This window comes from Mytilus galloprovincialis, chromosome 1 (genome assembly GCF_965363235.1).
Source record: "Mytilus galloprovincialis chromosome 1, xbMytGall1.hap1.1, whole genome shotgun sequence".
Lineage (NCBI taxonomy): Eukaryota > Metazoa > Mollusca > Bivalvia > Mytilida > Mytilidae > Mytilus > Mytilus galloprovincialis.
Genome location: NC_134838.1, coordinates 81,863,445 through 81,877,971, shown reverse-complemented (window position 1 = coordinate 81,877,971; position 14,527 = coordinate 81,863,445). Strand labels below are relative to the sequence as shown.

At 30.8% G+C, this 14,527-nt stretch overlaps 2 protein-coding genes across 4 annotated transcripts in view; one reads left to right on the top strand and one right to left on the bottom strand.

The window, feature by feature from the left end:
• Nucleotides 1–14,527, bottom strand: part of LOC143085614 (uncharacterized) — a 71,441-nt gene that overhangs the window by 25,942 nt on the left and 30,972 nt on the right. For 2 of the 3 annotated variants that reach the window (XM_076262084.1, XM_076262078.1), the window contains exons 27-38: nt 12,299–12,395; nt 11,523–11,656; nt 10,926–11,094; nt 10,450–10,550; nt 6,534–6,656; nt 6,206–6,271; nt 5,256–5,276; nt 3,764–4,044; nt 3,113–3,291; nt 2,415–2,566; nt 1,915–2,004; nt 718–905 (exon numbers count right to left, since the gene is read on the bottom strand). In XM_076262084.1, coding sequence (XP_076118199.1) covers nt 718–905; nt 1,915–2,004; nt 2,415–2,566; nt 3,113–3,291; nt 3,764–4,044; nt 5,256–5,276; nt 6,206–6,271; nt 6,534–6,656; nt 10,450–10,550; nt 10,926–11,094; nt 11,523–11,656; nt 12,299–12,395 — 1,601 coding nt within the window. The remainder of the gene's footprint in view (nt 1–717; nt 906–1,914; nt 2,005–2,414; nt 2,567–3,112; nt 3,292–3,763; nt 4,045–5,255; nt 5,277–6,205; nt 6,272–6,533; nt 6,657–10,449; nt 10,551–10,925; nt 11,095–11,522; nt 11,657–12,298; nt 12,396–14,527) is intronic. The other variant, XM_076262093.1, reaches the window with a different exon arrangement.
• LOC143047138 (uncharacterized) lies at nt 8,651–10,135 on the top strand. Its single transcript, XM_076220126.1, has 2 exons — nt 8,651–9,384; nt 9,681–10,135. The coding sequence occupies exons 1-2, from the start codon at nt 8,728–8,730 to the stop codon at nt 9,993–9,995; spliced, it is 972 nt and encodes a 323-aa protein (XP_076076241.1). The 5' UTR covers nt 8,651–8,727; the 3' UTR covers nt 9,996–10,135.

The following is a 14,527-nucleotide window of genomic DNA, read 5'->3' as shown; positions in this document are numbered from 1 at the left end:
GTATTTCATTTTATTTCTCCTAATTTTCTTTAATTGACTGTTTTTTTTTAAACATTTAGTCTCAAATTGAATAGGTGTATTGATTTCTTCAATTATATTTATGTCATATGAATATTTAATTTTAAATAAAATGTCATATCCTTTGAAAAAGATATTCTTTATTGTTCTCCTGTAAGTATTTCTCAGCAACCAGTTAAGTTATAATCTAATATGAGCGATTTAATTTACTTGACAAAACCATGTTACTCCATTTCTATTTTTGTTTTATTTACAATACATAGGTAGACTTAGGATACAACATGCACTATCCTATTGAGGAACATTTTTATCAAGGAATACTTCATAAAATTTACTACCCCAATCATAAATGCTTTAATAATAGTGTTGGTACATGTACCGAAAATGTGCATACTACATATATGTATCTATGATTTTTTTTTCTTTATTATTATCAGTTTAATTGACATATTTAAACCTCAATGAGGATTGCAAAGGAAAATGTATACACATATTTTAAGATTAGGAATGAACGAATATTTTAAGAGAGGAGGACAGTAACCATTGGGCATTTCACTGTAAAAGCTTGGAAAGTTGTAAAAATGTTCATACTTTAGTTTAGTATAAATTTCTCATTATCCTCTTCTAGTTTTTATGTATGTTACAACTAACAAATAATGATTCCCAGACTAAATAGTATCTGAATAATGTAAAACCTACTTATTCTAGCTAAGTTACTAGCTGGAGTATGAACATCTACACGACTAGCTGCCCTAGAGGGGCCTCTGGATCCCTTTACTGATTCTGGTTCATCCTGGTCCCCAGTCAAAGAAATCTCCTGGTGTCCCGTCTGAAGAACATCTTCCATCAACAAGGTAACACCAAGAATTTCTCCATTAGCTACATGTCTGAAAATAAGCGATAGAAAAATAAAAACAGAACCAAAAACTTCAACAAGGCTTCATGCACACAATACAACTGTTTTTAATAGATGACATCAGAAAATCAGAAAACCAGGGATGGACCAGATGATAATTTGTTTCATCTGGTTTTCTTAAAGGGCAAGATGCAAATTCCTATCTCTGAGAATTATCCCTTAAAGAGTTACAAAGTGAAAATTAATGTTTGTAAATATCAAAAGGAACAAATCTTTTAAAGACTAGATGTTTCAAAACAACACGAATGGCCCCCGTCTCAAAAAATTTAAAAGCTGCAATTTCAACAACACATGTGGACACAAACATGATGGTAGTCTCACATTTCAACAATTAACTCAAAATTTGAAGGCGTGTAGAAAAAAGTCTGTAAAATTGTGATTTTCAACTATTTTCAAAGTCGTAATCGCTTAATTTTGACAAAAATCAGCAGAGCGGAGCCTAACTTAATCTTGATCTATAACTCATCATGGTTTACTCGCATACCAAAATTCTGCCCAATATCTGAAGGCGTTTAGAAAGAAAGTGTGTATAACTTTGATTTTCAACAATTTAGCAATGTCCAAAGCTCGTAATTTCAGCAAAAATTAGCAAAGCGTAACAAAACTTAAACTTGATCTGTAACTCATCATGGTTAACTCACATACCAAATATCAGCCTAATATCTGAAGGCGTTTAGAAAAAAACTCTGTATAACTGTGATTTTTAACAATTTATCAAAGTCCAAAGCCTGTAATTTAGCCAAAAATTAGCGGAGCGGAACAAAACTTACACTTGATCTGTGACTTATCATGGTTAACTCACATACCAAATATCAGCCCAATATCTGAAGGCCTTTAGAAAAAGTCTGTATAATGGTTTGTTGCGGAATGACGGAATTACAGAATGACGGAATTACAGAATGACGGAATCACAGAATGACCGACAAGGTTAAAACTTTGTTGCGGGGCCATAAAAATTGGCCACCTAAAATGTATCATACCGGTCAACTTCATTCAGTCCTGCTAGACATAGTTGTATATAGTATTCTATCTTGTAACAAGGCCAATGCAGCAAGGGAAAAGGACCATTCCTGTAAAAGATAAACAAGGTTACAGGAGCAATTTTAACAATATATACAATACTGTAATAGATACACAAGTGAAGCAATGTTCATTCCTGATAAAGATAGACAAAGCTAGGGAACTAACAATATAGCTTCCGTGTTAAAAAAATTTCTTGCTTTTATAATACATTACGAGTCTCAACTAAGTGTTGACACTTTCACAATTCTTAAACTTTTGAAACAGCCTTAAAGAGGTTACATTTACAGTAGCTATTATGCTAAAAAATGCAAAACATTGTTATAGTTCCAGAATTCATATTAAATTGATCCGTACAAATTCAACTGGTTTTATTTCATGCTTTTTATAATGCACTACATAAAACTGATTTCAAAAATAAAGTTGGTTACCATGGTTCTGATACAATTAAATAACTTACCTTCCACAAAAAGATCTCCATGGATACCATGCTTTAGCTTTAATATCTCTAGGTTCAAGTGGTTCTGGGACAGATAGATGGCAGTTGAATATAGAAGGTCTTTGAACATTACTCAAGTGAGGCAGGGCATGGTATACATTATCCTGAATGGACTGAAATAGAAAAAGTAATGAGTGCATAAAGTAATAGTATTTTTTTTTATTTAAACATATGTAGATAAAGCTGTGCTTCACTCCAGAAAAGACAGAATTCTATATACTAGTGGAATTCATCCTAATTTTCTACAAAACTTGTAAGGATGAGAATTTCTTGATATTCATCATACAAATTAAACCTTAAAAATTGATCTTGTCTGACAATAGTCCTTTTCATTTTGTAATATATACAATGCTTCATATAATTTTTGACTATGAGAAAACAGCATAAATAAGGAAAAATTTCACCAACAGTTATGATTTAATTATGTTTTTTATTCTATCACATAACAGAGAAACAAATACGGTATAAATATTCCTCGGCTAAAATTGTGTTATTGTCATGTGTTTACAAACCTCACAAATTGTCATCAAATGTTTAACAGAAAATTAATTTGGGTTATCACCCCTTGAAACATTTGAATTATTTTCTTTCCACATCAAGATAGAATAAGTCTTGAAAGAATGTGTATTTCATATGATATTGTAAGGGTAGATAATTACCTTCATGGCAGTAATATTTCCTGTAGACAAGAATGTATTGATCATACAATGTCTAATGGCAGTATCTAATTCCAGGAACATAACATCCCTCCTTAAAGATAGGAATTCTCCTACTGTTACAGGATCTGTAGGACCGGATAGAAAACTTATTTGCTCCTTTAATTCCCTTAAATCAGCACCTGATAACAAAAACAATTATTTGAACATTATTCAAGATAATTATACTTTCTTAAATTTTAAATTATTTGAATTATTATCTTTGAGTTAAAATGAGATATTAGGGAAAAGCCTTTCAATTAATTGGCCTCTCAATTAATTGGGAGTACGTAGGGCCTGTCACAATAGTTAGCATAGCTGTTTTTAATAGTTAGTTTTCAGTCAGTCAATCAAATGATTATTCACGTAAGTAGGTGGAGCTTAGAGCTATTGTTATCGGCATCTTCAAAGAGTGCTTGAAATAGGAATACTTACAAGACTACTGGAAGTAAAATGTTATCCTTAGTTTTCTGCTTGAATTAAACATAAAGAATGAAGCCAATTGAGAATTTAAGATTTTTAAGTATTCTAATAACACACAAAACATTCTTGAATTAACTTATTTTTTTGTAAGTGGGAGGGGGGATGGTATAACATGGATTATTTGGTCCTTACCAACTCCTTCCATTCCTCCCCAATCAGCCGACACAAACTCCATCTTTCTCGATCCTAATCTGGCATGGGAACTTCCTAGTCGTGCATGAGCACATAAATAATGCAACATGTCATGCATGGCTGACACAATAACCAGAGAGTGTGACAAAGCTCTGGTACACTGTGAATCGTCCAGTTTTTTATACATGACTAAAGCTTCCAAATGATATGGAATAAAAAAGACATTCAATACATGTTTTCCATCTGTTGTGAGCAGCTGTGCTGGTCGCTTCTTGTTAGTTCTACCAAAAAGAAACATAAATAAACTTATTTCATTTCAATTTCATTTAATCTAACTTTTTATGCAACATTAACTCCTTATTGCTGGAATTTCAAACGATTCACTGGTTAATTGTTGTTAACTCATAGAAAGTTCTATGCATATCAAGGAATATCATCCTACAGATGCATTTAGCTTTTGTTAAATCAAATTCAATTTAATCAAAACACCAACTCTCAATTTTTTTAAATGAAAACCATTTCCAAAGAATATAACTTGAAAAGCTTACATCTCGAAACCTATTTTTTTTTTACAGAAAACCCTTTTAATTCTTGACTTGTTCTGCTGTTCACAAATTCAAGAGTCATTGAAAATAGTCTTTTTGTGTCAACATTTATGCTAGTTCTGGCATTGCCAGGTTGTTATCCAAATATAACTAAAAAGAAAACACAATTCAAATCTAATAACCAGATTTTAACATTCTTTTTACATTGACTAAGTAAATGTATTAAAATATTATTTCTCTTTTTGCAATGATTCACAAATTGAAATAGAGACTTTTACTTTGGTGAATTCAATCACAATCAACTTCCCATTAAACATCCAACATAAAAAAAAAAAATCCTGAAAAAAACCCACAATAAACATCACATTGTATACACTCAATATAAAAGTTGATCTTTTACAAAAGCAATAAAATAAACGTTGCATTCATGAACTAAAATAAGCATTAACTCCTATAAAATAAATAAAATGCACAAAATTTCAAAAATATCTTCTGATAAAATTAGTTTCTGGTTATAACAAATAATGAACATATTTCACTGTTATAAAGGTAAAAAATGTTCTAAATAAGTCGTTTCCAATCATCTTCTATTCAGAGGGATCTGAATATTACTTATTCTATCTATTATAAAGAACACAAATTAATAATAACAATATTTTTGTAAATATAATATATCTTGCCAAAATAAAATAGGAAGGAATATCAGAATATCTTTAATATATCCATCAACAATAAAAGAAAACCATTATAATGTTTACTGCAGTTTATAATGTAAATGTCGGTTTAAATAAATTGTAGCTCACAGAAACGGAAGTCTGTTTCATATCAATACCTTTATAAAAATTAAAGAATATATTTTATTTGAACAAGAGGGAATTCTTTTCAGGGTATCCATTTAAAACAAATGAAACAAAAATTGAAACAAAAATCTAATCACACATACATACAGTGTTGTAATGATCTTCTGGCTGTGTAATGACATTCAAATAAATGAACAAGCTTAAGAACAGTAAAACAATGAAACACTGTAACAAATCGTCAAATTTATTTTTGGGAAATAAAAAATTTAAAGTTCCATGATGTATCTTATTAAATCATATTATACAGTTTCCATGTTCTTACAAGTAAAGATTTAACAAATTGAAAATATGATAAAAGACTAGAAATTGGTGAACCTTTTTATCGCTAAAGGTAGTTCCAGAAATCATGGTTTGATCTTATATGGGAAATCAGCAAGCATTTACTGTAAAATGAATATTGTTCAGCAGTTGTATTTACTACTTTTTTTTTTAAAGTAAATCTTTTAGAAATATATAAATAAAGAAACTGTCTTTTTTTTCATAAGAAAATTAAGGTTCATCATGTCATAGCTGTTACAGTATGTAAAATATATAATGTAATGTTTACTGTTCCTTGACCTCAACAAGCATTGGCTTTACATTTGAAAAAAATCCAAACTGGTCCTTTATTTAACTGTTGAAGTGCTACCAATACCAACTTTTAAAATTTTATACAATACATTTTCTGAACTCTTTCCATTCTGTTGAAAATGCAATAGCATAAAATGTATCTTGTTAAAAAAAATAGCAAATTGAAATTACTGGTATGTAAGATTGTGTTTTATCTGCAATTTGTATATTTCCCTAGCAGGCTAGCTTGATATTCTTGCTGATTAATTTAACATCATGGAAAAAATTGCCTTTATTCATTATTTATTTTCCTTTCAATACATCTTTTAACTCTAATTTAGAGGCATCCTTTTTACAGATAAATGACTGTATAGGTCACTTTATATCTTCCTCTAATATCCAACTCTTCACCTTGGATATGTGGTTCAAAATTTTAATAATACAATTTTCTCTACCTTGTATATGTGGCACAATTATTTTTTTTTTACCTTGGATCAGGAAGTAGTCCTTCCGTATTCTTGTGGTCTGTCATATCACCAATCATAAAGTATTTCCTAAAAAACAGATTGTACTTTCAAAAAATGGCTATTGAAACAAGTGAAACTGCTAGCTACTGCTCACTAATGTATTAATTTTACATAATAATGTAAGTCAATGTACAAAAATCTTTTTGACTTTTAAAAGTAGAACTTGCCTAACTTCAGGAAAATCTCGCAGTAATCATGTTGTTGTAATATCCTATCAATTGTGCTGTGCCATTCTCTGGTTAAAGGAGTAATAGAAATTAGATATCAGTCCTCTATAAATAGAACTTACCTAACTTCAGGAAAGTCCTCCAGTATCCTAAGCATACTGTTGTAATATCCTATCAATTGTCCTCTTAATGAATGCTGGGCCATTCGTTGGTTAAAGGAGTAACAGAAATCTGATATCAGTCCCCTAGAAATAGATAAAAATATAACAGGTATGGAGAAACACTAAGTACCGGTACTTTTTTAAAAGTAAATCTAGGATCTGTAAATTCATAAATTATTGCATGGGTTTTACAAATGCTAATAATGCAACGGAATGAATATCACAACGATAAAAACTTTCATTTTATATCTGATACAAATAACTATATGCAGATTTCCCTGTAAGCACAATCATGAAACATTTTAGTCCATTCTTCAAAAACAGTTATCTTTCCAATAATAAATGCATGCAATAAATTTTGAATTTACTGTAAGTCTAGTGCACAATCTACTACTGGGTATTCTCTGCCTAATAACCTACAGCTAGGTATGCTAGTGATATTGTCAACCAGAAAATATAAGTAATTCTTTTTGGCTGATAAACTAACAATTTTTTTGGACCATTTCAAGGATCGTCTTGTAAGCTTGAAATTTGTAAGGCAATGCATGTTGCATCATTTTAATTTGATGAATTTCTTTGTTCTTTGTTGTCAGTTATTTGAAGATTTTACTCAACACTTATGTTGTTTTTTTAATTTATAGATGCATCATTGTCTACATTGGAAAGGGAAATGCATTTAGGTATTTCTAGTTCTGTTTTGTTATGTCCCTGTGAATGCATGGATATCTTCTTTTTTACCATGAATGGAAATTCATTATATTCACTTTTTATATATTTTTGGGAAATAATTGTTCATTAATTAAAGTAATCCTTCTTCTTCTGTGGGTTTTTTAAAGGAAGGCTTTCCATTAAAGTAAAGTAATCCATTTCAAAGATATAATTAAATATGTAATCACTTTACAAAAATAGGTTATTAGTTTATCTATTCAAGATTTAAGGAAATAGTTAATAGGTAATCAAAACAATGTGTGATTACTGTAATTATTATATGTAATTAAATACCAATTGATTACTTTTCAGCTCACCAATCTATGATAGATCAAAGAGAGTAATTACAGGTGATTAATAGATCAAAGATCAATGATTAAAGGTGATTAAAAATGATTTAGGTTAATCAAAATTAACTGTTTTAATTTAAGTTTTTATGTTTATATGGGTGTTTTAAAATAAAAAATATATTTATCAATTAAACCTTACATTTATTTACATTATAAACCTAGTATTAAAGCATCAACACTTGAGGTGACTAAAATGAAATAAACCAAAATATAACACATACTGATTCCTTGTTTCATGTTTGTATGTTAATTCATTATGTTTGCTTTATTTGGGCTTAATTTTAACTTTTCTGTGATTTTTTTAACATTTTTAAAATTGTCCAATGTAGAATAATATTTGAGATAACCAGTAAGAATGTAAAGTTGAAAAAAAACCACTTCAATAATCGAAGAAAAAAATCTTTCAAACATAAAAAGATCACAGTATAACTTGCATTTACATTTTAAATATCAAACAATAGTCAAACCATGTATTCAATAGACCAATAAAAGGAATTTCTAATCATCAGCAAAAGTAAAAAAAAATTGTTGTTCACTTCAAAACGATATATGTTGATTTTTTTTAACATAAATTTGGATTTTATTTAGATATACATTTTTTTCATAATTTGAATAGAGAAACAAATGTTTTAATCAAAGATAAATAAAAATCCCATCTTTTATGATTGATTGTCTAGTATCTGTCAATGCAATATCATTTTTTTCTCTCAGTAATATCCCCTAATATTTTTAATTAACAATTACATTCCATTTTTTGTTTCCTTATTTTTTTTTTGTGAACATTTTTTCAATTCTAATGATTTACTTTTTGGTAATCAATCATGATTTTGATTAATTCTAATTAGTTAATTATTTTGATAAACCCAAGCCAGCTTCCAAAATTTACTTTGATCATAAGATCGACCAATGAAAATTCATGAATACTTTTCACTTTAAAGATTCAACCAATGAGAGCTAACTGTTTGTCCACCAAGCCAATCTGATACCCATGACATTATAAATACCCCAATTGCCCCAAAATTGAGCATTCACTTATTAAGTGTCAAAGTCCTATCAATCTATTATTATAAAGTAATCATTGATTAATCACAATAATCATGGCTGATTTCCTAGACTTCCTGTTATCATCACCTACCAAGTCACCACAACCCACAGAGATCACTTCTTCTACCACACTAGAGGATATCATTGCTGCCACCATTCAACCAGAGTCCATCTTTTCTACTACTGACTCATCTACTGACAAGATCACCAACTCACCTACCAATGAGACCACTAACTCAGATGATGATGATGAGGCCCTGGCTGCTGCTATCCTTGCGGAAGCAACAGCTGAAGATCTTGACACAACACCAACTACTACTGATTCCAGATTAGCTGACACACTCACAGGTCTCCTAGGGCCACCACCACCAGAGAAACCACTCATCCCAAACACATGCTTCAGTGAGCTCCAAACACTACTCAAAGATGAACTCAAACAGCAAACAATGCCAGAGACTCTGATGAAAATGCTACAACCTAAGACCAGTGTATTCAACCGAGAGCAACAACTTCAACACCAGTTCAACAAACTAAATTCACACAACTCAACTGATGTCCAACAACTCTCTAGCTTCTTCAAGTACCAGTCAGCCATCATTGAGACTGAACGCTACCAGAAACTCCACCAACATGCTACCAAACCATGTCTACGAGACTCCATCAACTTACACTATGATGAGCAACTACACAAAGTCATTGATAGAGTGGAGGTATGTATATATACACATATAGAAATTGTTAAATTTTTTTAATAAATTTGTAAAATAATAGTTTATCATTTGTATAAATAATTTTAGATTTGAAAAATAATTGTAGTTTTGAAAAATAATAGTTCATAATTTGATACAATTTTCATAATGCAAAGAATTTTAAGTTATAGATTTGTTATTTTTAAATTAATACATGTAATATAGAAAATACATCATATATATTCTATATAAAAAATAGTTCAAAAAATTCATTTCATTCTATTTACAATATATTAATAAATCATTTAATTTTCCAGGTCAGTGTTAGTGTACTACAGAAAGCCACTCAAACCCAGTCATCTACTACCAACAACAACTTCACTACTAAGCCATCATCAACAAGACGTCGACCCACTCTTACACGCCATGCTGTCACACTGATGGAAAACTGGTACCAACTCAACATCCACCATCCATATGCAGACCAGGACACAGTCAGGTCCTTTGCACTACAGGGTGACATTAGAGAAGACCAGGTCAAGAAATGGTTTGCCAACAAACGCAGTAGAAACCAGAACACCTCACGCAAGATGTCTACTCAACTCCACAGACACTCATACAGACCTTACTGAAGAACTATAAACTTTTATTGATATTTAAGTGCTATATGTTTGTATTGTTTACTTATGCTTGAAAATGAAAGTGTTTTGTCAACACTGTGCTAACTGTATTGTTTCATCTGTTTAATATGTGCTACATTTACTGTCTTGTGTTATATATTTGTATAAATTATTGTTACATGTTATTGATATAAAATAAATGATAAAAAAAAAATCATAATTTCTTTATATTTGATTTAAGACTTCCAAACTTGTTATAGTAAGGCAAACAAATTACAATAACAGCTACTTTACAAAATAAATAATCAAAGGGTACAATTTCATACAACATAGTAAGACAGAAACAAAGTCAAACATAGTTGCCAAAGCTTGAAATAGACCTTGCATTAAACTCTGCCAAATAAATATAACATTCCCAACAGTATATTATAGACCAACCAGGGAAGATAATCTAATAATGACATACCTCTTTAACTTCTCCATTTCTTCTGCATTATTTCTCATCAAAGGACTCATACTGTTTCGTTTCTGGAAGAACTCATTCAACATCAGATCTCTACTTGGAGTCTACAACATAAAACATTGATTTAAATTGTTCATGTGCAAAAAAGTCATCTGTAAATTTGAAAAATGTATTTTTATGCATACCATGTTTCATTATTATTTGTTGGATACCAATTTCCCTGTGTTTTGTTGGTAAAACTGAACAACAAATGCTCAATGAAGTACAAAATTTCTATCAGCTTAAAAAACACGAAATACATTCTTCCCTCAATCCATGAAAATTGGTGTCCATTAAAATAATGAATCCACTGTATTGAAAAATATTAAAACCATCTGCAGTTTTTGAAACCCCTTAATTCTAATTCATATTATTTTTGCCATCATCATACGTTCAGCTGAGGTTAGGCATATTGTTAAGAAATAATACTTCTACCATACCTTTTCCATCTGAATAGAGATAAAAGCCTCTGGTAATCTGCGTAGTTTTTCCCCAGCGTCTGATGATCTCATCTTTGTACCCATCCCTGTATCTGTTCTACTGGAATAGTTTGTTAACTGTGTCTGGGAACTCTTCTCACTCTTTGTTTCTGTAGGACTAGCTCGACCACTATTGGAAATGAAAAATAAAATACAGTTTAAATTCTCTATAAACAATGAAGGGAAAAAAACAGTGCTTGCAAAAGACAGGTACTCTTTATAAATAGCTTGATGAAAACAACATTACTACAAGACTTGTACTTTCTTTCACTTCATACTGCCATGCAAATATATTGTGTATGTCTCAAAATTTAAGAGTTGGTATAATACTATGAAATGGTTACCATGACCAGTTTGTTATAAATCTTGGTGTATAAGTCAGTAAATAAACAATCTTCCAACAGATGCTATTCGGTCATGTTGAGCATTGTATATTATATAAAGAGCTGATTAAAATTGACATTTAAAAAAAAAAAAAAATCGTTTTTAGCTTGTGACAGGTATGTGGTATGATCTGGTATAGAGTGGTTTAAGTAGAAATCATATGGGTAACTATACCTCTTCAGTGTTTCATGCTCTTTGATGGGTATACAGGCATCATGTTGTAATACAGCACTGATCAAGGCATTTTTATGAACAATCTGTACTTTCAATACAATCTGGAAATTTTCTAATTTTCCATGCTTCAAAAGCTGTAATAAAAATAGAAAGTGCAATCATGTCACATTTTTTAATTTTTTTATCAGGTCATCACAATAAATATTTATATCATATAGGTAATAAGATTTGTAAAGGCCATGTGTCTCACTGGCAACTGTAGCTGTCAATGTAAAGGTTTAATGTTGATTGTCAAAGGACAAAGTCAAATTATCAGTAAAAACATTCTGTCCAAGTTAATAAAATTCCATAAAAGTACGACAAAGCAATAAAATACATGTATAATCAGCACACTTCATTGCAGAAATGTCAGTTGCTTTGTCACTACAATGTTATATATGTATGCTTTATTTTTATTTATACACATGTATAAATTGGCATACATTTTAGCAAACAGTATTACCCAAAGATATTTTACCAACATCAACTTTATTGGCAAGTCACGTTTAAAATAATAATGACAAATTATGAAAATGAGGCAATCTTTTAATTTTTCTTTCAAGACGTATAAAACAAATATGCAAGATAAAATTAAAACACATACTGATTAAGAAAGACAAATGTCTATATGAAGTATATTATTTGAAAGATTCATAATACCTTTGGATTTTTTAACTGAATGGGCAAAAAAGGTAGCCTTATCGTACCTACTATTTTCTCGTAGATTAAAAACTTACATTTAAAAGTGATTCCCTGTTTCTAAAACTAAATCTGCCAGTCACTGCCTCATCAATCTCTGACATAGCCAAAGAAAACGTCTGTGGTACATTTAACCTGTTAACAGATAAACGGTATACATAAATACAGGAATGTCATTTTCCTAGAGACAAAGATGCTATTTACTTGTAAACTGCATATTATTTCCCTGCACAATTAGCCCGAAAAGATTAGAGGTAGAGTTTTAAACAGAATTTTTGAGTAATTATTAATATAGATAATTGAAACACGATGAGATGAATAAACTAGAGGCTCTAAAGAGCCTGTGTCGCTCACCTTGGTCTATGTGCATATTAAACAAAGGACACAAATGGATTCATGACAAAATTGTATTTTGGTGATGGTGATGTGTTTGAAGTTCTTACTTTACTGAACGATTTTGCTTCTTACAATTATATCTATAATGAACTTTGCCCATTAGTAACAGAGAACTATATTTGGTAAAAATTTACATATATTTACCAAATTAATGAAAATTGTTAAAAATTGACTATAAAGGGCAATAACTCCTTAAGGAGTCAATTGACCATTTAGGTCATGTTGACTTATTTGTAGATCTTACTTTGCTGAACATTATTGCTGTTTACAGTTTATCGCTATCTATAATAGTATTCAAGATAACCAAAAACGGCAAAATTTCTTTAAAAATTACCAATTGGAGGGCAGCAACCCAACAACCAGTTGTCCAATTCATCTGAAAAATTCAGGGCAGATAGATATTGACTTGATTAACAATTTAACTTCTTGTCAGATTTGCTCTAGATGCTTTGAATTCATAGTTATAAGCCAAAAACTGCATTTTACCCCTATGTTCTATTTTTAGCCGTGGCTGCCATCTTGGTTGAATGGCCAGGTCATCAGACACATTTTTCAAACTAGATACCCCAAAGATGATTGTGGCCTAGTAGTTTCAGTGGAGATTTTGTAAAAGATTTCTTAGATTTATGAAAAATGGTTAAAGATTGACTATAAAGGGCAATAACTCCTAAAGGGGTCAACTGACCATTTTGGTCATGTGACTTATTTGTAGATCTTACTTTGCTGAACATTATTGCTGTTTACAATTTATCTCTATCTATAATAATATTCAAGATAATAACCTAAAACAGCAAAATTTCCTCAAAATTACCAATTCAGGGGCAGCAACCCAACAACTGATTGACCGATTCATCTGAAAATTTCAGGGCAGATAGATCTTGACCTGATAAACATTTTTATCCCCATGTCAGATTTCCTCAAAATGCTTTGGTTTTTGAGTTATAAGCCAAAAACTGCATTTTACCCCTATGTTCTATTTTTAGCGGTGGCGGCCATCTTGGTTGGTTGACCAGGTCACGCCACACATTTTTTAAACTAGATACCCCAAAGATGATTGTGGCAAAGTTTGGATTAATTTGGCCCAGTAGTTTCAGAGGAGAAGATTTTTGTAAAAGATTAATTTAATTTATGAAAAATGGTTAAAATTGACTATAAAAGGCCTGTGGGCCAGGTGAGCTAAAAACAGCAAAATTTCTTTAAAATTACCAATTCAGGGGCAGCAACCCAACAACGGGTTGTCCGATTCATCTGAAAATTTCAGGGCAGATAGATCTTGACCTGATAAACAATTATACCCCATGTCAGATTTGCTCTAAATGCTTTGGTTTTTGAGTTATAAGCCAAAAACTGCATTTTACCCCTATGTTCTATTTTTAGCCCATGGCCATCTTGGTTGGTTGAACGGGTCACGCCACACATTTTTAAAACTAGATACCCCAAAGATGATTGTGGCCAAGTTTGGATTAATTTGTCCCAGTAGTTTCAGAGGAGAAGATTTCTGTAAAAGATAACTAAGATTTACGAAAAATTGTTAAAAATTGACTATAAAGGGCAATAACTCCTAAAGGGGTCAACTGACCATTTCGGTCATGTTGACTTATTTGTAAATCTTACTCTGCTGAACATTATTGCTGTTTACAGTTTATCTCTATCTATAATAATATTCAAAATAATAACCAAAAACAGCAAAATTTCTTTAAAATTACCAATTCAGGGGCAGCAACCCAACCACGGGTTGTCTGATTCATCTGAAAATTTCAGGGCAGATAGATCTTGACCTGATAAACAATTATACCTATGTTCTATTTTTAGCCGTGGTGGCCATCTTGGTTGGTTGACCAGGTCACGCCACACATTTTTTAAACTAGATA